The sequence below is a fragment of the Vidua chalybeata genome, chromosome Z (genome assembly GCF_026979565.1).
Source record: "Vidua chalybeata isolate OUT-0048 chromosome Z, bVidCha1 merged haplotype, whole genome shotgun sequence".
Lineage (NCBI taxonomy): Eukaryota > Metazoa > Chordata > Aves > Passeriformes > Viduidae > Vidua > Vidua chalybeata.
Window position 1 is genome coordinate 40443048 of NC_071570.1, and position 22336 is coordinate 40465383.

General features: G+C 40.1%; 1 protein-coding gene and 1 non-coding gene across 3 annotated transcripts in view; both read left to right on the forward strand.

The window, feature by feature from the left end:
• The first annotated feature begins 6407 nt into the window (after positions 1-6407).
• The window catches only part of ZFR (zinc finger RNA binding protein), a 46394-nt gene continuing 30465 nt past the window's right edge, over positions 6408-22336 (forward strand). For both annotated transcript variants that reach the window (XM_053931273.1, XM_053931274.1), the window contains exons 1-2: positions 6408-6499; positions 6700-6784. In XM_053931273.1, coding sequence (XP_053787248.1) covers positions 6463-6499; positions 6700-6784 — 122 coding nt within the window. In that variant the 5' untranslated portion in view covers positions 6408-6462. The remainder of the gene's footprint in view (positions 6500-6699; positions 6785-22336) is intronic.
• Positions 21618-21755, forward strand: LOC128782567 (small nucleolar RNA SNORA66). Its single transcript, XR_008428850.1, has one exon. It is a non-coding gene; the product is annotated as a small nucleolar RNA SNORA66 (small nucleolar RNA).

Sequence of the window (22336 nt, forward strand, 5' to 3'; positions counted from 1 at the left end):
GGGATGGAGCACCGCGGATGGAAGGTTAAAGCTGTCTCAGCGCCTCTTTTAAACACCTGTATTTTAAAAGTTGTGCAAATAAAGAGCCTTCAAAACATACTGACAATGTTGCTTTTTTTTCTGTAGCGTGTTCACACGGTGATGCATCTAGAGCACCCTGCTGAGGAGGGCTTGACAGGGCTTAGTTTACCTAAAGGAGTTCTACTTCTGAGACACACCAAAATGGAAGGAAGGTGAGGAAAGGGCCCTCAGCCTTCAGCTTTGTAAGAGGCGATTTTTAGCAGCCTTTGCAGACTGTGATAGGCCAGGCATGCTGTCAGAGCATGAAGTGTCCTCATGATATGTCTTCTGTGTTACCTGTCAACTTACCTGTTGAGCCTTTCAGTTTATGATGAATGTAATGTTATGAATATATAATGAATATAATTAATGTTAGTAATGCTATTATTAACATTAAAATACAGTCATGATTCACACAAAACTAACACAGCTTGCTCCTCTTTGTTGATCACTGTTTGCAGCAATGGGTCATGTGTTGTGAGCAATGACAATTCTTCAGACATTCAGTACAAGTTGAGTCCTTTTCTCATTCTTACTAACTCTAGATTTATGCTTTTGCTACCACATGAGTACAAGTTTTTTGTAAATAATTCAAGCAAACTATAAAAAATAGGAAGTGGACTATAATCCCAGCCCTAGCTTCCAGATAAAAATTGATACAGGCTGAGTGAGGTAGTAGTTGATCAGCTTTCATAATTTCAGTAACAGGCACCTATTAATAAAGTGTTGAAAAGCAAAGGTCTTTGCCTTTCTTTTTTTTTAATTGCAAAGATCTCTGTTTATTAATATGGGCCAGAAAGGCAAACATAATGTTTCTAGAGGGAATAATCCTCCAAAATCAGCATGAGCAGCTGCAAGTTCTAAGCAGTGTTTCTGAAAAAGTACTTAAAGGAGGTGGACAAAGAGGTTTTCAGAGAGGATTCATGAGGTCCTTAGAGCCCTCATCATGAAGTAAACTGGCTTTTGCTGTGAGAAATTCACATTAATAGCTTCACATTAATAGCAGGAAGTAGGAAGTGTACTAATCTAAATAATACTTGGTAGCTTGCAGTTTCACAATGTCATGTAGATCACAAAATTAGAAGAAAAATAGAAAAAGATACAATTCTTACTACATCTCTGACCTTTGGAAAATAAAAATACAGTTGTTTATACAAACAGGTCAAAGCACAGTAAATGATATGCAGGCAATATAGTAATTATCACCACTGCACCAACACCTGACTTGTCAAGCCATGTAGTTGTGGAAGATGAACAGATAGAGTGTAACACTTAATGTTTAACTCCAACAAGATTATCTCAAAATAAGGACTATTAAGTTGTAAAAAAATAATTACTTTTTTCAACTAATTTACGCTAACTTTTCATGTTAGAAGCATAATGAGAGTTTGTAATCCCTGAACTTTATATGCTTGCTTTGCTTTTTTACAGGTCAACATTTGGTACACAAAGAATGTTCAGGTTTTAATCAAATCATCAAGGAATTGTTTATTCAAATCAACAATTCTTTATTCATTTTTAATCAATTCTTTCAGTCAACATAAATCAAACTTACTAAAAGAAACATTTTCTGCTGGCTCTTAATGAGTTAATTTCTCCTACCTGCATTATTTCTTCCAAAGCAAGCACCAAGTTTGCTTTTACATCTGAATTCCTAAATAGCAGGTCAGTGAGGGGAAGGGAAGGTTTGCTGCAACTGGGATTTCATGTTCTGCTTTTCAGGAATAATACATTTCTTTGAGAAATATTTTGGTCATTGAGTGTAACAGCAGTTTGAGCTTTTGGTGAATTACATTCACTATATTTTACTGTATTTAGAAGAGAAGAAAGAAGTTATTAAGAAAAAATACTGGCTGTAGAACAGTGGGAAAGAAGCCATAATTTTTCCAAGGTAAATCTCTGCTGTTATCTTCTGAGTGAGTCATCTATCCCCCCGAGGGGTATAGTTCACTTTCTGAGCTCTTAAAATAGACTTTTGTAATGGGTTTATTCCTTTATCAGACACTTTCCTTCTGTAGCTGCCTTAAAAGGGCTTAAATTCTTCTAGTTACTGCCTGATTGCCTCATTTCATATCCCATATGTCTTCGGTAGAGAAGAATGTTGAAGCATTTGTTTTTTCTTCAGTAATAGATTTTAGCATGCAGATTTGAATGGGAATGCTGAAAAATACACGCTAGTGCTTCTGATCACATAGCAATTACTAACTGCAAAGGATGACTCTGGTTAGAAATAGTAGCACTAGCAAGAAAAGCATTTTGGGGCAAACCTTAAGTGGGACAGTTTTTAAAGCTTTGGTGTTTGTGCTTACTAGTTTAAAAGGTGGAAAAAGAAATCTGCCATGAAAGGCAGTATTGGCACTAGTTTTATTAAAGTGTCAGGAAAGAACGAGTAACAGATGCTACCACACAGTGGTTTTGTTTGTGGAACTGGAACGTTTGTTTCTCATGTGTATCGTGTAATTTGAGTTTGCATCAATACTTGCATAACTTTCTATTATGCTTGGGAAGTAGGGATTTTTTAATGTCACAATTTAGTAACCTAAACAGTAATAACTTCCATCAGTGGTTTAATGGTCTGTTGTTATGGTCACTGTACAACGTCTAAACCCCGTTGTTAAAAGTAACACTTTTTTGCTTTAGTAATTAAAAAATGTGGGGTCTTTGCTGTTTTAAAAAATGTAATTTCACTCTACAATAAGAAGGTTGATAAGCTGGTGAATGTCTTGTCTTTCTAGCTATCTGAAATAATTTCCAGGTGAGAAGATAGTACTCGTCTCCATATGCTGATTGTAAATCTCGTTCTATTTAGAGCATTTACAGAGAGAGCACTAAGTATTAAATTACCTTTTCGGGAAATAAGAGCAGCTTTTGTTAACATGCTCTGTGCTGTGTTGTAAAGCTTTCACCTTCTGTTGCGTGGCCCTGCCCTCTGGTGGGCACGCAAAGGCTGGCTGAGAGCCTGCTTTTATGTAAACTGGAAAGTTGCCTCCGAGAAATCTTACTTAATCTTACTTAGCAAATCTTGAGATTTAAAAAAATTTAGTTTTCCCCATTGTGTTTCAGTCGCAGTTTTGCAGTCCTGTGGCAGCAGCAGAGACATTATCACCACCGTCTTGGATATTAAAGTAAAATAGTAGGATTGATAATGCTTGTTATTGTATTGTTGTTTTCTTCTCACCATATTTTGGAGATCTCTTCTCATACAGTTGAAATGAAGGTCAAAAATGTGTTTTCCTGAATGCTAGCTTGCTTGCCATTTTTGTCTGTGATATTTTTAGACACTTTGAACTTTACACAGATAAGAGATCTGTTGTATATAATTCCAAATTAAAGATTTGTGTTCCAGCATATGTTTTCATTCTGGAACTTCTTGGCTGTTCTTCTGTAATCTTATTAGGATCGGGGATAGAGAAGTTTCTTTTTCCTATTTAAAAAAATACCCTTACCATGTTTTACGAAAGCTTTTCTGTCTTTCTCCCTGTGCCACGACTTGCACTTTATCATTCCATATATTTTCCTTCCAGTTAAAGATATAGAAATCAGTAAAGATCAAAATGCCTTAAGGATCTAATCTGAATTTAGTACTGTTTCATTTTGAAGCAATCTGATACATGTCTTAAGGAGATAGAGTCTTGTTTTATAACCCATTGAGGTTTTTTAAGTATAGACCATGAATCTGATCCTGCAAGCTAGTAGTAGCACAAATAGATGTTATGTAATGGTTCACAAAGTCACCAGGAAACATCAGGTTCTTATTAGGAAACTGCTGGGGGAAAGACCTGTATAATACTAGTGGTTTGGGGCATTTTTCCCAAGGAGAAAGGAAACCCTTTTTCTTTTGGAAATTTATTTTTTTTTGTCCCATTTAAAAATGACTTCTCATAAACTATGTTATAGTCTTTTCAAAGTTATGTATGCACTCAAAATACAAAATTCACACAGGAAAGTAATCTGAAACTTCTTCTGAAATTGTAGCTGAATTGGGCTGCCAGATGGGAACTTATGCTCAGAAATATGCAGGGCTGAAATCATAACATAAAGGGTGTAGTATTTGAATTTTAACTACTAGAAACTACTTGGATGAAGAAAAGTTATGAAACCTAAGTCAAAAATCTCAGTTGTGAGTAAGAAAGCCTTGGATTTTTGTTGGGTTTTTTTGTCTGTTTGTTTTTCATGGAGACAAAGTTGAAAAGAGGGTAAATATTCCAAGTTTATTTGGAACATTATAATATAATACATATCAATAGTAGTATATATTAATAATGTTGATATATGTCTGTGGAGAGAGTCCACACAGCATCACTGAATTGATCAGAGGAATTGGAGCACCACTCCTTTGAGGAAAGGGTGAGTGAATTTGGTTTGTTCAGTATGGAGAAGGGAAGGCTTTGGGGTGACCTAACTGGGGCCTTCCAGAAGGGAGGCTACAGGAACAATGGAGAGAGGCTGTTTAGAAGAGCCTGGAGTGACAGTACAAGGGGGAATGGCTTCAAACTGAGAATGGGTTTAGCTTAGATACTAGGAAGAACTTCTTTACTGTGAGGGTGATGATGCACTGACAAAGGTTGGCCAGAGAAGTTGTGGGTGCCTCATCCGTGACAAATTTCAAGACAGGTTGGATGGGGCTCTGAGCAACCAGGACTAGTGAAAAGTGTTCCTGTCTATGGTAGGGGAGCTGGAATCAGATGATCTTTAAAGTCCCTTCCAACCCCAGCCAATCTGATTCTGTCATTCTATGAAGTTCATAAAGTTCATCTCATAAATGAATAGCAATGGCAGGACTACCTACTTTGCAAAAAATAGCTTTAGTGATGCAGTGATAAAAGGTATGTGAATGTCTGTGTGTGTATAGATGCTTATATTTTTAATGAAACATGTATTGAATATTGTCTATTTATCAGGATATTGGAAAGCTTATAACTGAAAAAACTTGAAACACAGTGGAACAAAAAAAACTTGTGTTGTCTTCTTGTCCAAGCAGCATGATCCAGTGGTCTAATTATGAACAATATTTAACAGATGTAAGGATATAGACATTCATGTAAATCATAAATCTATTTATAATTTGCATATCCTGAGTCAATTGAGATTTTAATGACAGAGCTCATATCTTCTAAATTCTTCTACAGAAGGTTTCTCTAGAGTCTTCTCCTTGAGTACTGTCCCAATGAACTGTGGATTAAAGCTTTTCTTTCCTAATCTATAGCAACTAAATATTCACCCAGTAGCCACTTTCTTCCCAGACAAGCACTTTGGGTAGAACCAAGAAGATTTCTTTTACTGTTGTGCTTGATTAGGACAAGAATGAACAGGAGGTACAATAATTCAGGTCCTGTGCAAAATTAATAATGACCAACAAATTATTGTGGATAATAATTTGTGAATTATTATCACAGTGAATTGAGAAGGATGTTTGACATCAGAAATAGCTGGACTTCATATGGAACTGCAATAATGTTAGCTATGAGATGAGAAAGTACTTTCCTCTTCTCATTTTATGAACAATAATATCCTTGCAGTCCTACTGCCTATGACCACAGCTACTGTGGGATGTGGGAATCTCTGCTTTTGTTAGGCCTGCGGGACATCCCAAACAGGTGTATTTTGAGTAGGCTTAGCTTACAGTAAACAAAGTTATATCTGAAATTATACTTTTTATTCAATCCTGTGTTTATTAATAGTTTTATAAGCCTTGATTAATTTATGAATAATGCACACTGTAGCACAAGCAAAATACATAAATGAGATGAAAGTATTTAAGCATAAAAGTTTTGCTTTGTTCAGAGTTTTGGGGGACGTCTGATGCTCAGAGGGAAGGATTTGCCAGAAGGAGCGGCAAAGCCATGGGGAACGGACGCTCATTCTGTGCCTTTGATCGGGAGGTCACTGCACTGGCCACAATGTGCTGCCCAGCGCGTTTCAGGAGTGATCTGACGGATTGCTGGCTTCTAGAAAAGTCACACGAATGGGCCCGGTGTGGATGAGGCTGTCGCAGCATTGCACGTGCAGTAAGCACACAGGAGCTACGGCGGGATTCCGCACACCGTATATACATATCTGTGTCTGTGCGTGAATGCGCTCGATGGGCGCCCCGAGCGCGGCTCCCCATGGCTGGCCAGCGGGACTACAGCTCCCAGCGACTCCTGCGCACATCCCGCGCATGCGGTCCCAGGGGCGCAGGCGGCTCCCTGTTCCTTGACCGGGAACCCGGCTGCGGTCGGACTACATCTCCCAGCGGCCCCCGCACACATCTCGCGCCTGCGCAAGCAGAGCCGGCCCGGCCGCACTTCGCCGTTGTCGCCGTCGGTGGGTGGGTGGGGGAAGGGAGCGAGCGGGAGGAGGAGGAGGGAGGGGGGGGAGAGTTGAGAGTTCACCCGCCGCTGTCGCTGCCAGGCCGGACTCATGATTCCCATATGCCCGGTAGTTTCGTTCACCTATGGTGAGTAGCGGTGCTCTGCGTGTCCGTGCTTGGGGAGAGGGCGGCGGGCGGGGGTCGGTCCTGAGGCCCCGACTCTGACCCAGCGCTCCCGCGCTCTCTCTCTCCCTTGTCCCTCTGTGTGTCTCGTTCTTTCCCCACCGCCTTCTCTCGCCGGGCCTCCTGTCATGGCCCCCGCCGCCCCTCGGTCGCCGCCGCCGCAGTGCCCAGCCGGCTGGGGGAAGATGCCAAAATGGCCACCGGCAACTACTTTGGATTCACCCACAGCGGGGCTGCTGCTCAGTACAGGTGAGCACCGCCGCGACCCCCCGGGACCCCCCGCAGGGCCCCTCTGCCCGGCCGGGACCCCGGGCAACTCCCGCCCCTTGCCCCGTGCCGTGGGTTGCGTTCGGACCCTCCCGCCGCGCCTGCGGCTGTGTGTTCTTATCTCCCTGTGTGACTGGGGGGTGGGAGGTGGGGCTGGCCACCGCCGAGGAGGAGGCGAGGATCTGCAACAGCATCGGGTCCCCAGGCCCTTAGTTTAAAATGGCCACTTGCAGTCAGTCAGCAGCACCGGCGAGTCACCGTGTGCCGCCCCCAGGCCCGTCTCCTGCCTCAGCTTCGGGGAACACAGGCCTTGCTCCCCAAGGCTTTGCTGTCACTGTGGGAGCCCAGAATCCCTTCTAACATGGGTTGAAAACCAACCTAAGGGAGGCTGGATGGATCAGGAAGAGATGGAGCACCGGAAAATAGCAAGGGACTTAATCCAATTGAAGTAATGTTATGATTAATCTGTCTAAGAAAGTAGAGAAGGTACTTTCATGGACAGGTGTCTTTTAAAAAAATGTTCTACCCTGATTTCTAAGACCAGGAGCAGTATTCTAGTGGAACTTGAGGACCTCTGACTGTGTTAGACAGTATACATACCTGTGTCTTACGTGTCTGGATAGATCTATCAATACAGATATCATACAGACATACTGCCACAAGTCTGGTGTCTTTGTAGTTTTTGTTCATCCAAATTGTGGCCAGAATGTTAAAAAGCAATTGGTAGCATCTATTATATCACAATTTCTGACATCATATTACTTAATTTGCTAAATACAGTCAGGAACATCTTTGCAATTTTGGTTTGTATTGGAGTGACACCTTAAAGTCAACATTTGAATCTTATGAATCTGTTTATTCCATAAATCTGCAATAAAGACCTTCCTCAATGCCTAAGTTATAGTAAATAACATAAAATCCAAAAGAATAAAGCAAATATATCAGAGATTATTAACAAATGAATGCAGAGGTGTACTAGTAGCTAATGAAAATTTCATACCTAATATAGTTTTAGGAATGTACACTTTTGTGGAGGTGTTGGAATAACTCAATTTTTTCCATTGATTTTTTTTTCTGAAAATGAATGTGAAGTACACTGAATTTAATTTACTCTGGTGTCTAATAGAGGATTAAATTTAGCTAATCTTCTAGTTCCTTTGGGTGCTCACAGTGTGTGTATGTGTTTACATTTTACATAACAGTTATAGCGAATATATGGGACATATATATAGAACTTCATTTTAAGTATAAAGGTTAAGTGAATAATAAGCCAAGATCTGTATGTCTGCAGTTTTGAAGTGCAGATGAATTTTGAAAATAATCTTTTATTGCAGGGCTGAGGTGATCTTTAGACTAAAGATTCTGAACAATTCCTTTGAAGCTGTACAATTGGAATAACATTCAAGTTTAATAGCTGATCCTAAGTGTGTTTTTGAGAAAATGGAAAACAGATCAAAAGAACATTTTTCCTTTGCTGTCATAAGTTTAAGATACTCTTTTATTTGCTATCAGTTAAAGATTCTACATCTTATAAATGATTTGTGTGTTTACCACATCTAGAAGTGAAGACAGGACCTTGTTAGGTCCTTACTGGTGTGTTTACAGAGTGCTACAAATAATGTTTTCCACTCCAGTATATTTGAGAAGGAGATGGTGGCAGGGGAAGATGGTAAGATTTGATTTTACAACAAGTCTTTAAGTTTTTTTCCAGTATTTGAAGTGACAGTTCACAGAATAAAAAAGTCGTGTTCTTGGAAACCAGGGCAATAAATAAATAAACAAATGTTTTTCTACCTACTTAGTGCATAGGTGAGCCTCATAAGTCTTAAAAAACAGAAGGTGTTTCTGGATGCTGAAGTAACCTGTGGATTCTTAAAAAGTTGCATAAAGGAACAAGTTGTTTTATGAGAAAAAAATCACACTTGCAGTTGAAGTCTTTAGTTCTTTATACATACACCATTTGGAAGTTCTGACACTGTAATTTTTATGGCAACAAACAGAAATTTTCATAATAAACACAATATTGGTCACATTTTTAAAGGTTCTCTCTTGCCAAAATGGCCGTGAAAAATTCCGATATGTTGGAAGAATATTAGTCTGCAATTCTAGATGACTCAATGCTCCCTAATGATAATAATAAGAATTTTATTGATTTTAGCACTTAGTTCAAAAATTTGTGCAATTCTTTTTAGCATGCACGTTTTTCTTGTAATATCTTAAAATACTAATATCTCAAAATACATCAAGTCTTCATCTGGAAACATGCAGAGAAAATAAAAAGCCTAAACTTTACATCAGAAAGAAGAGAGTCCAAGTAGACTGTTTAATTTCAAGGAAGAGAACAGTCTCTTCCAGTTGGAAGGGACCTACAGTCATTGTCCAGTCACTTGCCTGCCCACTCAGGGCTGGTCAAGTTCCAGCGTGTTGTTAAGGGCACTGTCCAAATACCTTTGAACACTGACAGACTGGGGCATCGACCACTTCTCCAGGAAGCTGTTGCAGTGCTTTACCAACCTCTCTTTATAGAAATGCCTCCTAATGGCCAGGAAAGCCTCCTGGTGCAGCTGTGAACTGCTCCCTCATGTCCTGTCCCTGGATTACAGGGAGGAGAGCTCAGCACCTCCCTTCTTCAGGAAGCTTCAGAGAGCAGTGGGGTCACCCTTCAGCCTCCCTTTCCCCAAACTGGACAAGCCCAAATTCCTCAGCTGCTCCTCACAACGAATTCCTTCCAGCCCTCCCACCAGCTTTGTTTTCCTCCTTGGGACACCTTCAAGGACCTTGCCATCCTTCTCCACCTGCAGGGCCCAGCAGGCCCCAGGTGAGGCCGCCCCGAGGCTGAGCCCAGCGGGACCATCCCCTCTCTGGGCTGGCTGTGCTGTGCTCGGTGCTCTGGGATGGGTTTTGTTGGGATGGGGTTTGTCCTCTGGGCTGCCCAGGCACTGCTGACCCACCCTGAGCCCAGCACCAGCCAGCCCCACCTCCCCGTGCAGCTGTCAAGCCACTCCTCTCCCACTTCATCCCTGTGCTTGGCATTACCCCATCCCAGGTGCAGAATCCAGCATTTGAACTTAAATTTCACTCCATTAATGACTGCTCAATACTCCCAGTCTATCTAGATCCCTCACCAAGGCCTCTTCCCTAAAGAGGATCCACAGCATCTCCCAATTTGAATCATTAGCCAAGTTGCTAATGGTGCACCCAAGTCTTGCTTGCCAGATGTAGCCCCGTTCAATACAGCCCTTTGCTGCCGTCCAGCCAGAGCACTGTGAATCTGCTCATCCCACAGCTGACAACTTGTTGGAAAAGGATGCTCTGAGGGACAGTTTTAGCAGCTTTAGTCAAACTGGAATTGCGTCCACTGCCTTCCCTTCATCCAGGATGCAAGTGACCTTATGATAGAAGGATAGGTTGGTTAAACAGGACTTTCCTTTGTGAAACTGTGTTGACTGTGGGAGATGATTGCATTGTTTTTTAACAATTAAACAAATTAAATAAATTAACCTTCCAGTAGCACTTAGTATCTCCATAGTTTTTCCAGGAGCTGAGGTTACACTAATAAGTCTCCAGTTCCATTTCTTGCCTCGTGCCTTTGTAAATGGGAATTACACTGGCAAGCTTCCAGTCAGCAGTGACCTGCCCAGACTCCTAAGGCCTTCAGTAGATGATTGAGAGGTCTTGCTGTAACAGCTGCTGGCCCATTCAGTACTCTGGAGTGAATCCCATCAGGGCACACAGAGATGTAGGAACATTCAGTTTATAAGCTGGTCCCTCAGAATTTGAGTATTCAAATTTGTAGATCTCCCACTCAGAAGACTCAAAGGAAAAAAATTGCTCTATTAAGTGATTGCTGTAAGGTGCTTTTAAGGAAAGTTTCTGTATTTAATTCTAGACTTCTTGTAGACTCTTTCTGAATAAACTTTCTGAATTGCAGTTCCTCAAAATGACAGTATTTTAATTTGTGTTATTAGTAGTAAATCATAGGATCATAGAATATCCTGAATTAGAAAGGACCCACAGGGAACATCAAAGTCCAACTCCTGGCCCTACACAGGACATCCCCAAGAATCACACAACGTGCCTGAAAATATTGTCTAAATATTTCTGGAACTCTGTCAGGCTTGGTACTGTGACCATTTCCCTGGGGAACCTGTTCCAGTGCCCAGCCACCCCCTGGGAGAAAAACCTTTTGCTGATACCCAACCTAAACCTCCCCTGACACGACTTGAGGCCCTTCCCTTGGGTGCTCTTGCTGGTCACCACGGAGAAGAGATCAGTGTCTGTCTCTTTGCTTCCACTTGTGAGGATGTTGAAGGCCACAGTGAGGTCTCCCTCAGTCTCCTCCTGGCTGAACAGACAAAATTACCTCAGCCACTCCTCACATGGCTTCCCCTCCAGGCTGTTTACCATCCTTATAGCCCTCCTGTGGACACTGTCTTACAGGTTAATACCTTTATAATATTGTAGCACCCAAAACTGGCCCCAGCACTCCAGGTGAGGTCGCCCCAGTGCAGAGCAGAGCAGGACAATCCCCTCCCTTGCCTGGCTGTTGATGCTGTGCCTGATGCCCCCAGGACAGGGTTGGCCCTCCTGGCTGCCAGGGCACTGCTGACTCGTGTTCAACTCACCATTGACCAGGAGCCCTAGGTCCCTTTCTGTGACACAGCTTTCCAGCCTCTCCTTCCCCATTCTATCCACACATTGATGGTTGCCCTGTCCCAGGTGCATAATTTAAACTAAGAAGACAGTGGAGCATAGAAGTCACTGTCTTCCTGGAATTCCAGCTTAACCATGGCCATGGTGAATCATTTAAATACTTTGTCATCCTTCACATGAAGAAGAAATTAAAATTTGTCCAAGTTTTAACATTAAATACTGATATTTGAAGTGGTTGTAAAGGCCAGGTTGATAGATGCTTAGGTGGTAGACGTTGGATTTGGAAAATTCAGGAGTACCGGGTTGTTGCTGTTTAGCCTCATCCAGTAGTACTGGGGGGGTACTACAAAAGATCTTGCTCACTTCCTGCCCACCCTGGATTGAGATAGGAACAGTTCATAGTTAAAAGAAAATAAAGTATAATAATTTTAATTATAGTAGTAATACTAATAAAAGTAATAGTAGTAGTGAAGGGATTAGGGGAAATAAAACTCAAGAGGCGAAAGCAATGCACAACACAATTGCTTATCCCCTGCTGACTAATGTTCAGCCTGTTCTCCAGAAACAATCAGCAGCTCCTGGCCAACTCGCCCTAGTTTATACATGCATCATGTATCATGGAATAACCCTTTGGCCAGTTTGGGTCAGCTCTCCTGGCCATGCTCCCATCCAGCTTCTCGTGCACCTGCTCACTGGCAGAACACAAGGAATTGAAAAGTTCTTGACTGGGAGTGAGCCCTGCTGAGGAGCAACTAAACTGTCTCTGTGTTACCAGCATAATTCTCATACTAAATCCAAATCACAGAACTGAACCAGCTACTAAGAAGAAAATTAACTACCCCAGCCAAAATCAGAATGGGCATACAGAACTTGATAATATTTACTGTTGTGACAGTATAATAAGTAAAGTTCCTTCAATTGACTAGATAAGAAGAGGAATAGATTACTGCATTTATTAATTCAAAAATACTAATTTTCATAAAATGTACTTGAAATCTTGTTTCATATTTAATCAAAGACAGCAAAAGAGCTAAGTGCCCTTTAAACCTGTAAATAATGTATTAGAAGCATTCTTGTTCCTTTCAGTATTATTGCTCCATAAAATTTCCTGCTACCCTACTCATTTAAAATGCTTTGTGTGCATTACCCAGTAATAATATCGTGATTTACTGAGGGAAGCATTAGATTATGCAAATAGTAATGCAGGAAATTTCTCTGAATAGGACCTTTATAGTTTGTGCTTTCTGCTAGTGGTGGCATTAGGGTCTAGGGTTATAAACCTGTATGCAATGCAAACTTCATTTGTTACTTATTGAAGTGACTGTACTAATCTGTCTGTTTAGGAGCCTGAAATGTGGAATTTGGTGGTACTAGTCATCTTTTTCTGTGTGTGTGCATACCATGTACCTCACCTGAGCCACTGTGTGACTACTCAGTTTGAAAATAACACCCTAATATTGGCTTGTCTTTCCAATATAAAATAATATTATCCTTCTTAGTTCAGTGCTGAAGAGAGGTATAGTTATGCTTTGAATCTCAAATGGCTGTTTAAAATGCAGATGGAGAGATAGGGCATTAAGTAATGTTTAGACAGAGAAGTGTGCAAATGTGATAGTTTCATTTAATTAACCTTGTATTATGGTTTTGGTTTCTGTTAAAAAGGTGGAGAATCTTTTAAGTGTTGTGAGTTTCATTTTGGTGGTATTCATACTGTGTCTTGCTCTAATGAGACAGAACACTAATGGGAGATGCTTGGGTAGTTAGGAATGATTTGTTAACTTTGAATTGCCTTCAAGCAGCTTGAATATTACTGAGTGTGGTGAGCTGTCACAGATAAAGGCAATTTTAGCAGTGCAAGTTCAGAACAGACCACAATGCCTGTGAGTCCAGGTTAAGATGCAATCATCTAGGCAGCAGAATGCAAGTGAACTCTTGCAATTACAGCTGGTTTGGAATCCAAATGTAGTGCACCATGTTACAGCATATTCAAGTGGTGTAAAACAACAAAAGAAGGTGAATTGCTACGCATGGATGAGTTTGCTATTGAGAATTGATTGGGGGTGGAGTGTTCTTTTCACAATTGCTAGTATTTCTAATTACTTTTGTCTTCAATATCTGCCCCAGTTAACTCTTCATCTAGATAACTAGTTTGAAAAGTATTGAGTAACTGAGATGTTAGGGCTGTAATTCTCACAGGCATACCAGACTAAGCTTAAGGTATCACTAAACATAATTCAGTCTTGTGTTGGTGAAAACGGGATGGTGAGGAGAATAGTGGGTGGGACTTCTTCTGCAGGCAGTATGTACTACTAGACTTGAGCAGTGAAAGTAGTCGGTTTTACCACAGGATGAAGCTAAAAACTCAGAATGCTTGCTCTGTGTACTTTATGCCCATGCTTTCTTGAGTTCCATTACATCTTGACACATACATTCTTAGTAGAAGAGGCTTCACTGAATATGGTAGAGCTGCGTGGAGCTGATTCTCTTTTGGTCAACCAGTGCTAGTGTTTAGTGCTGTAGTAAACATGCTGTTTTAGCTCAATGTACACAAGAAGCCTCCAGTACTGTTGTTTGTGAAAGGATTTTGATGGACTTCTTTTCAAATCAATGAGGTCCCACTCTCAAAGAAGATATGCCAACATTAGAAAGCCAGTAAGGAGCTCTGGATTTGTTAACCTGGGTTGTATGCCAGTATTGCAATAGGCTGTAATAGGGATCCAGAGAAGGTGGTGAATGAGGGGTAAAGGTGCCTTGAATCAAAGAAGCCTCTGTCATTTTAAGGAGGGAAAGCCTGCCAAGTAGTTGAAATTTGCAGCAGGTGCTTGTCTTTAGGAACTGAGCACTTTGGGAAGATTTTCTGTTAATGGTATAGCTGTGTCCTTTGTATCCTCTGAATGGGTTGATAGGCTTAACTGTGGGGTGTTAAATTATGTATGAAATTTTGTATGCTACTGAAATACAACAATGGTAGCTTAGAGCATAGTTACATTATTGGTGCTAGAAAAGCAAAGTTAGTAGCTTAAGGCAGGAAATACAGAATATTTTAACAATTTAGTACAATTTTCCATACTAGTGAAGTTTCCTTCCTTTTATGGAGAACTTGCCAATTTTAGCGTTTTTCTGTTTAGCATCTTCATTAACGGTCCAGATGTTAGGGCAGGGTGTACTCACAGCCAGCTTGCTCATGACAGAAAATGATGAGGAGTGACATGCAGAGGGACTTCAAAAATCTGGATAAAAGGGCTGCCAAGAATCTCAACAAGGGACGTTCAACAAGGGGAAGTGCAAAGTTCAGTATGAAAGAACAACACCATGCACTAGTATATACTGTGGGCCACTCAGCTGGAAAGGAAGAGGACTTGGGGGTCCTGGTGGACACCAGACTCGAATGTGAACCAGCAGTGGGTCCTTGCAGCAAAGAAAGAGAATGGCATCCTAGAATGCATTAGATAAAGTACTACCAGGTGGATGAGGGAGGTGATCATTCCCCTCTTATACAGTACCAATGAGGCCACCCCTGGAATCCTGTGTCTGGGCTTCAGTACAGGAGAGATACAGACGTACTGGAGAGAGCCCAAGAGGCCCTCCAAAGCTGCTGAGGAGTCTGCAGCATTTCTCTAATGAGAAAAAGCTGGGAGAGCTGGGACTATTTAGCCTGGACGAGGGTGTGGGGGATCTTAATAAGTGTAAATACCTGAAGGAAGGCTGCAGAGAGGACAGAGTCAGGCTTATTCTCAGTGGTGTCTAGTGCCAGGACCAGAGGCAATAGGCATAAACTGGAGCACAGGAGGTTCCCTCTGAATGTGGAAAAGCACTTTTTGAATACAAGAATGACTGAGTCCTCGTGCACGTGGCCTAGGTAAGTTGTGGAGTCTTCATCCTCAGAGATGCTCAGCAGCTGTCTGGATATAGTCCTGGATGTTTCGCTGTAGGTGACACTGCCTAAGTGGGACTGGATCCCTGATGACCTCCAGAGGTCCCTTCCAATCTCTGCCATTCTGTGATTTTGACAGGGGTGATGTTAATAGTTGTTCCTTTTTTAAGCAGATGTAACCTCTGAAGCTCAGTTCTTTTTATTTTGCATATTACCATTCAAGGCTGTTGAATAGACTTGAAAAAAATGAACCTTTAAAAGAAAGCAGTATGGGCAGTGGGCTGTCTGTTGTGTGTAGCCAAGAAATGAGAGGTTGATACAGAAGATATATTACAGCACTGTTACAGACACCTGCAGTATATACAAGGAACAAAACATGGCAGAATTTGATTAGATTTAAATCAGATTGTGAGACTAAATGTAGAGATTATCAAAGAAGAAAGGATGTTTTGAAAACATGAAACTGTTAATCTTTGAAGTGAGTTATTGATAAGCATATGGTTTAGCTGACTAGCGGCAATCAATAATTTTTAATGGCATGATGCAAACAAGTTTTTAGAACAAGGAAGGGGAAGGGAAAACTTGAAATGGCTACAAAACTCTGTCTTTTTGAGGCTTTATGGATTTAAACTATAGAATGTATTACTGCTGAAATTTAGCAGAATTCATGAGGGTATAGCACATTTGCATGCCTTCAGGTCTCTCTGGATTCTTAGCAAATTGCATTAGACTAGGAAAAAAGCACTTTTCCTTAAAGTTCTAAGAAGATATTAAAATATTGAAAATTTTGTGCCTGTAATGAGTGACAGGCTCCAGAAATACAGAGGCAAAGTCACTCCTAAAGTATAGTATACTGTAGTGTGATATTTCATTTCACCATTTTATGCTGTTTGTTGTCAAGTGTGTTTAGGAGACTAAAGCTCACCTTTTTTTTTTTTTCCTGGTTAATTCTAATTTTGGTTTTATTTTGCTCTGTCCATGTTCCATTAGCACATCTGAAACTTGATGTGACCAGTTATTCAGGAGTGCCTCTTCCTAGGTTAGGATCTGAAGCAATAGCAGATTGTGCTGCTTCTAGCAGTTTTTACAGAACTAGAACATACTTGTTTCAATCATCATGTTCCTGAAAGAGCTGCAGAACGGTATTTTTGCTATTCTGCTATTAATAGAGTAATCTATGAAACTTCGAGAAATGTGGCACTTAGATTTCACCAAATATGGTTCCTTAAATGCTAAAATGTTCCAATGTTCCTAAAAGGTACAAATAAAAAAAATACATCCTAATTAGTGGAAGGTTTTATTCAAGATACTCATATTTTAAAAACTATTTTAGAAGTTATCTTAAATATTGTACATGGAAATCACTTCTTTAAATTAAAAAAAAAAAAAAAACAAACCCTGGAAGAAATGTTTTAAAAGTTGTAATTTCTGAGGAATACTGTCTTTTGGGTAGAGACATACTTGGTTTTAGGCCAGATCCTAACTGTCTATCAAAACAGCACTCCTCTGAAAAATCAGAGATGTTCTTTGCTTCTTGGAGGAGAATTTTCAGTGTTCAGCAAGATAAACAGAGCTGAAATAGGAGCAGCCTTTGTGTGCATGTGTTGCTTGTTAATACAACAGCATGCTGAAGATAAGCATGTTATGTGCGCATGAGTAATAATTTCTTCTTTTTTTATTCAAATAAATGAATCAAAAGTGATGAAAAGCAGGGCTTATAGGGAACATATTCTGTGCTTCCTGTATACATGCCCTTTATGTGCTATATAATCTTACTTGGAAGTAGGTTGCCTTTTCCTGAAAATGTATTATTCCTCTGATGGTAACTGCTACAGATGGATTATCACATTTCTTAATGCATGACTTACTCAGCAAATACCTCAATGGGGAAAATAAAGTATCTTACAATCTTCATTCATCTAGCAAAATAGACAGCATTATATCAAAATGTTGAATTTTATTTATATTGCTAACATAAAAAACCCATAAACTTTTCTACTTCCCATTTAGTTTTAAACAAAATATCTCCACATTTTTTTTTCTAGAAAAGGGCAATAGCTGGAAATGAAAAAAGGCAAGACATAAGTGTATTGCAGAAGAGAATTCAATATTTGTTTCAGAATTGCTCTTAATACTGTGTCATTCTTTGGAAATCCAGATCTTCTTTCAGTGTTGCTGTTGGGAAGTAACTAACAAAGGTTCTCCTGTATTCCATCTAGCAAGTTCTTATCTAAGCTGTTTTGGGGAATAATGCTGCTTATTTGCAAACCTACATTATATGGCTGTTTAACTGAGACAAACACGTGGTTGTGGAGCTGAAGAACATTGTTTTGTCAAGTGGACACCTGTACCTCATTAATTGCTGTTGACAAGTAATTTCTGCCCTCTACAACCTCTGACTGTTTAAGTGTGCTGCCAGCTTTTTTTTTTTTTTCTTTTTTGCTTTGAAAGTCGGCTTTTTTTTTTTGCATCAAAAACACTGCTACAGTGTTCTTGCTGAGGATCTTTAGGCAGTTCAGAAAAAGTTATTAATTGCTGTTTGAATATTCTGCTTTTTAACAAGAGAAATAGAAGTTAGCAACAGAATTATGAAATTAATCTAGTTATTTTAGTAAGAAATACAGAGTAGTGATTGCTAACACCTTCTGTTTTGAGAGTTTGTTCTCAGGATATAGACTTTTTGTTGCTGATGTTTTAATACAAGCTGGCCAAAGGGTAGAGGTTTCCAGGCTAAGTATCTACCTAGAATTACACCGGTTTTTGTAAATCTGTGCTGTAGCTTATTTGATTTTGTGGTGTAGAATTGTGCAGGGAGATCTTCGCAATTATTTGGTGCCTCAGTGATTACAATGGAGTCTTTGCAAACAAGAAAAATACTTTAAAATACAGTTTTATTTCAGAATGACAGTTCTGGGTTTACACAATGGGGTCCAATGTCAATACCATGTAAACAGCCAGTATATTACTCTGATATCAAACTTAATAAGTATCAGGGCAAAATTTGCATGTGCTTTGAGAAAAGATACTTGCATTTGATGAAAGGAGTTTTGTGCACAAGACAGCAATGTGGATAAGGCCAGTTTTTGCTTTGGCCTTTGCTCTGGGGTGAATTATGCAAGATTGAGAGGATGGCCCCTCACCCCCACCCCTAGAAAATCAGATTATCACGGAATTAGAGAAATATACTGTGGAAAAACATACATGGTCACAGCTCACTGCAATCAGTCTTGTCTAGCAGGTTCAATATCATAGTGGTATTTTACAATATGTGGTACTTGTGCTGATACTAATGCAACAGAAAGATTGGCGTTTCCCATTGTTAGTGTCAGTAGAAACTGTAATAGATGTTATTGAAAGATTTGAGTCAAAGGTGTTTCACAAAAAATACTGTGCACAGTAATACAGTATTGTCAATAAAGAGTTAACCTTTCATTTTCTTGGAGTTACTCAGTTAGAATGTGAAAGACAAAGACAAGTTAAGTATACACTGTGGTGTAAAACTACTGAATAGAGGTGATCTTGTTTGGGAAGAGGAAATAAAGAGGATAAGGAAATATTATAGATGTGGAAGTTTAAAAACAGGTAAGGGGGGACAAAACACTTTAGGTAAGGTCCTGCAAATGACATTCTGTAGTTGACTGAAATACATAGCTACAGAATCTGGAGCAGAACAATTGCGTGTGCATTGCAAACTGACTCTGGATGGGATAGTGAAATGCAGTGGCACAGGCACCTGAACAGGAAGATTAGCATAGAAGAGTATATTGTTCCCAGAAAACAGAAATTAAATCAGCTTTGCAGGGAAGCATTATTTCTATTACAATTAGAAAGACCTAAAGAAATAGGTCTGATACCAGTAAAATACATTATTTTTGAATGAAAATTTCTTGTGGAAGATGTGGTATAATAGTAGTACAGCAGAGTACAATTGGAAGCTACTTACAACTTCCTAAATTAAAGAATGATTTATTCTGAAAGTGAATTTAAACACTTCAAGAATTGTTATATGAAGTTGCATTGAATTGAGTGGTCAGAAACTGGATCTGCCTTTGTAGGTGTTGGTCTAGAGCTCGTTTGCTTTTGAAACTGGAGCTTTCATAAACTAAGGAAAAAATCCTTGACGGGATGCTCAAACATCATGTGCTGGTTTTGGCTAGGGTGGAGTTAATTTTCTTCATAGTAGTTGATATTAGGCTGTGTTTTGGATTTGTGCTGAAAACAGTGTTGATAATACAGGGATGTGTTCATTATTGGTGAGCAGTGCTCACAGAGAGTTAAGGCCTTTTCTCCTCCTCACCCCATCCACCAGTGAGGGCCCTGGTGGTGCACAAGAAGTTGGAAAAGGACACAGCCAGGACAGCTGACCCCAACTGACCAAAGGGACATTCCATACTATATAGCATCATGCTCAGTGATAAAACTGGAGGGAGAAGGAGGAAGGAGATGATGTTCAGAGTGATGGTATTTGTCTTCCCAAGTAACAATTTTTCTGTGATGGAATCCAGCTTTCCTGAGATGGCTGAACACCTTCCTCTTTTCTGGGCATAGTGCTGCACCTCAGTGTTTTGTGTGGGGCTCAGAGCTGGACAGAGGATTCAAGGCGTGGCCTCACTGGTGCCTGAGTACAGGGGAAAAAATCACTCCCCTGGTGGTCCTGCTGGCCACACCATTGCTGATACAGGCCAGGATTCCATTGGTGTTCTTGGCCACCTGGGCACACACTGGCAAATTGATGTTTCCATGCTCATGTTCAGCCACTGTTGACCAGCACCCCCAGGTCCTTTCCCACTGGGCAGCTTTCCAGCCATTCTTCCCTAAGTCTGTAATGTAGCCTGGGGTTGTTGTGACCTAAGGACAGGACCCAGCACTTGGCCTTGTGCCTCATATGACTGGCCTTGGCCCATTAATCCATCCTATCTGAACCCTTGTTTTGTTTTGCTTGTGTGTGTGGCCTTTGTCTTTCATATTAAACTGTCTGTCTCAACCCACATGCTTTCTCACTTTTACTCTTCCAGTTCTCTCCCTGCTTCCACTGTGGGGGAATGAGCAAATGGCTGCGTGGGGCTGAGTTGCCAGCTGGGGTTAAACCATGACACACTGGCACAGGTTGTCTAGAGCAGCCTTGGAGTCTCCATTCTTGGAGGTGATCAGCCTGTGACCAGACAAGGCCCTGAGAAACTTCCAGCTTTGAAATAAGCTGTGTTTTGAGCATTGGATAAGGACAGGTGACTTCCAAATCCTTGTGTAAACCGAAATTATTCTGTGAGTTTTAAACTCCTACAGGTTAATAAAGCAAACTGAATCAAGCTCAAAAATGCTAATAAGGGATATGAGAATTTATTTTGGGGAAGAAAAGAATTGATCTACAAAGATAAGTGGCTGCATCAGTGAGTTAGCTTCTTTCTTTTTGCAGTTGGCCATACCTATTGGTCTATTCTTAACTCATAGAACATACAGAGTAATTTGTGTAAGGTCACCTTTTCCCCATGGTGTTGAGGGATGTGGTGAAGAGCATGCATGTGGTTTTGATGACATGCCTAGATCTTTTGGAGACTTATTATCAAGACTAAGAAGAAATACTTGATGTGGTGCAGTATGAAAAATGACTGCTTAAGGTAGAGATTAGTAAAAGAATTGCAGAGAAGGAGCTGGTAGAAGTGATTAGTTTAATTAGAGGAACTATTATCAAATAGCAGTAATTGCAGTGGAGTTCACTAGGGATTGGTTGTGACTTTAGTATTTTTACTAGTGTGACATATTGTGCTATTTGATGTGAGGGAAATAGAGTCAGTACACAGGTAACTTTACAAGATTCTGCTCTGAGGAAGCTAGACTGCTGGGAAAGAAAGCAGTTGTCTGCAATAGAGTGGGTGGCACAGCTGAAACTTCATATGAAATGACGCATGAAGTTCTTGCCATCTGTAGTCAAAGAAAAACAGATAATATTAAGATAAGTGCACAGATGAAGAAAGAGTGGAATAAGGAGTTTGACAAAATAATCTAGGAGGAGCTAAGTTCATCTCAGCAAACATGATGAGGCACTAATCACCAAACCAGGATAAGAACTCTTGTCAGTTAATTAAAGAAGTTGGCACAGGGATATTTTTAGGTAAATTAATTACATTGAAACATAAGTCTGCTCATCTTAATATTAAAGGTTTTCAGTAAGACCATGGAAGAGAAGAATGTCACAAGTTTAGAGGAGATGTCACCATTAATTTCTATTACATAATATAACACAACTTTTAGAAAGGAAGAAGTCAGTTCTAGAATATTTTTCCTGCTGTCTTGCAAACTCGATCACTAGCTCTGCATGATGTTGCAGAAGCAAGGGGAACAGGTTTGCTAAAATAAACATGGTCATAGAACCTGTATTAGCCTTAGAAATCTAATTATTTGGGCTGTTAATTCTATGCCATGATAAGGAATTTTGCTGCTTAGTTGCACAAAAAATGAAGTTGTCTGTACCATAATCTTGTTAATAGTTCTGCTGGTAATGTTCGTAATCTTTTCACAATTTTAAATATTGAAGATTATCAGATATCTTTAATCATATATATTCTGAGAACAAAAGCATTTTCTTTGCTTAACTGACTGGTACTGTTGCTTTGTAATGTGTTGTGAGCACTGTATCTTATTTTTTAACAGTAACAGTTGTATGAAATGGGAGAACAGCCATGGTAGTGCTTCTGCACAAGTCTTCTGCTCCCTTTTGTGCTCCATTGCCATGTATATATATAATTAATATGGATTCTCACTCTCAGCAGACCTATTTTGTAAGCTGCTGTGTTTCTTAACATTTCTGCCACACTATAATATGACCCCTCACATTGTTTTCTGCTAGATCAATGAGTTAAATCAGTGCACTGAATGGCTTGACAAGTAGCATAATTAGCACAAGGGATGCAATAAGATGGCTTAGCCACCATTGGTGTTTGGGAGAAGGAAAGACTAAGAGTGGGAAAAGTGTGAAGTGAGACTTATCTTGTTGGCAGTATTAGACTGTT